General features: G+C 44.1%; 1 protein-coding gene across 1 annotated transcript; it reads right to left on the bottom strand.

Moving 5' to 3' along the window:
* Positions 1 to 429: 429 nt before the first annotated feature.
* On the bottom strand, positions 430 to 2,071 carry LOC121990236 (protein WEAK CHLOROPLAST MOVEMENT UNDER BLUE LIGHT 1-like). Its single transcript, XM_042544410.1, has 2 exons — positions 1,927 to 2,071; positions 430 to 1,834 (listed from the first exon to the last, which is right to left on the bottom strand). The coding sequence occupies exons 1-2, from the start codon at positions 2,035 to 2,037 to the stop codon at positions 458 to 460; spliced, it is 1,488 nt and encodes a 495-aa protein (XP_042400344.1). The 5' UTR covers positions 2,038 to 2,071; the 3' UTR covers positions 430 to 457.
* Positions 2,072 to 2,409: the final 338 nt, after the last annotated feature.

The raw sequence follows: 2,409 nt of genomic DNA, 5'->3' as shown, positions 1-2,409 counted from the left end.
GTCATCCAATGACAAAAAAAAAATAGTGAGGTCAACCGAGTAGTTGAAAACTTAGTCTCACATCTTAAGTTTTGATAAAGATAACAATGACACTTTTACAAAGTGAGGGCAAGGTGTAGAGTTAAAACTCCTCTTTGCGCGATAATTGATATGGTTGAAAACTATTTCCAAACCCCCTCTTTTGTGTGGGTTTAGCCTACACCATTGAGAATTTTTGTAAGGGCTCCCTCTAATTAATGATGAATCCCTACAATTCTCAATATAAAACTTCAACAATATCTTTATTTGTTAGATTAGAAAGGACAATATTATCTCTTGTAATGTCCTAAATCATAACGTTCTTATGTTTTTATACAGTGGAAGCAAAAAAAATACATAGCCAAACAACAAAAGAACACAACCATAAGATGTGTACAAAAGTCTTGGGTAAGACTGGATGAGGATTGCCTGCCTCCCTCTACTTCAATGACTGAACCTTCTTCCTCGCAAGGAACATGAGTATCCTCGCGAAGAACATCCTCTTCCTCCGTTTTGGCTTCGGCTTCACCACAATTTTGTTATCTGAGCCCACCACAAGTACTCCTCCGGTGCATCTTGTTGAACTCTCACATTGCGAATCTCCATGGCCTTCACCAAAAGAACTTGCAGTTTCTCCGGCAGCACCGAGGTCCATAGAGCGGTCAAAGCTTCCAACTCTCGTTGTCGGTTCGTGTTTGTGCTTTTCTTTGTATGCCCTCAACTCCTGCTCCATGAGAAACCTCTCTTCTTCCACCTTCTCAGCCCTTTCCGTTGCTTCTCTTAGCTTTTTCTTCTTTTCTTCCAGTGCTTTTCTTGCATCTTCCTCGGCTTCTTTTGCTGCTTGTCGCAGCTTGCCTTGCTCCTCGCCAGCCATCTTATCTCCCGCCCCCTCCTTTTTAAGAACAAACTCCAATTCTGTGTTCGTCCTGTCGAGCTCAGCTTCAAGAGACGCGATCGACGCAGATGTCAAATCTTCCCTCTCTCTCATGGAGCTTAAGGATGCCTTTTCTCTTTCCAATTCAGATAGAAGTGAAGAAAGTTGGATCTTTAAGCAGTTCACACCCTGTTTGGATTTCTCTAACCCTTCCGTGTGTGGAACCGATACTGCTTGATTCTGCAATGCTAGCTCCGCTTTCAGGTTCGCTAGAAGTGTAGAAGTTTCATCTAATTCTAACTTCGTAGCGTTCGTCATCTGGATTTGTTCAGTAACTTGCTGCAGTTCTTCTTCAGCATGCTTCAGCGACTTGTCCCCAACCAACTTTTCGATTTCCAGCTCCAATGCCGCGACGAGTATTTGGTCTTCGGATTTAAGACGCACAATACGAACCGATTCAAGCAATTGCTTGGTGATGATCAACTTGAGAGCCAGATTCCGAATGGCGCGCTTCATCTCTTTAAATGCAGCCAACGAAGCAGCAGCTTTCTCGATCGCGATGTCTCGTTCCGGAAGCAACGAAGCATATGCGGTTTGAATCGACTCAAATTCTTCCTTCACAGACTTCAACGCCACGACGGCGCTCGCGCGTCTCTCATTGGCCACATCCAGCTGAACCTTGGACGCGACGCTTGAGTCGTCTGTAATTCCCTCCTCCACTTCTCGCAGCCTCATGTCGGCGAGCTCGCTGTCCTGCTTCGCTTGCTTCTCGAGCGTTGCTTCTCGTTCCAAACGATGGTTTAGCTCCTCCACAAATCCCTTGCAGCGATCGAGCTCCTCCAAAACCTGTGCTTTAGCAGTCTCTTCGTCTTGGAATCTCTTTCGGTGCTTCAAAACTTCTTCGTGTACTTTCTTGAGTTCGAGTTGGATCTGCTTTTGCTTCTGCAACCAATCGAAGAATCATCAATCTCATAACACCAACACCACCACCAACAATAACAACAAAAAATCGGAATAAAAAAATTAAGCATTACCTCAATGCTAAGTCTCTCTTCAGCTTTGCAATCAACAATCCCTCCGAATTTGGAGACAGCTTCTCTGACAGACTCAAAAGGTGCCGCTGTGTCAACGAGTATTCTGTCCATATCATCAAATTTCTCCGTTGGGGTACCAAGAAGATCACTGCCCGACTCGACGAGCACTCTTTCATCAAGCAAGGTCGAAGTGTTGGGGAGAGTAGGAAATGATAGAACTTCGTCATGGTTTCTTATTTCTCCATGTTTTGCACCTTCTTCGGAGATCGTAACACCTCGGTCATGGAATAGTAGGGGGTTGTTGGGATCATAAAAAAAGAAAGGGTCGTCGATTATTTCAAGCTCTTCGTCGATCGAACCATCTTTTCCATTTTTGAAGATCAGAGGGAATGAAGATGAAATTGATGAATCTTCGAGTGATGAAAAAGGAATAAACGAGTCGATACTCTCTCCATTGTTCATTGCTGTTGACATTGAAAAAGG

Source organism: Zingiber officinale, chromosome 6B (genome assembly GCF_018446385.1).
Source record: "Zingiber officinale cultivar Zhangliang chromosome 6B, Zo_v1.1, whole genome shotgun sequence".
NCBI classification, from domain to species: Eukaryota; Viridiplantae; Streptophyta; class Magnoliopsida; order Zingiberales; family Zingiberaceae; genus Zingiber; species Zingiber officinale.
The sequence above is the reverse complement of the archived record's forward strand: the minus strand, read 5'-3'. Positions and strand labels throughout refer to the sequence as shown.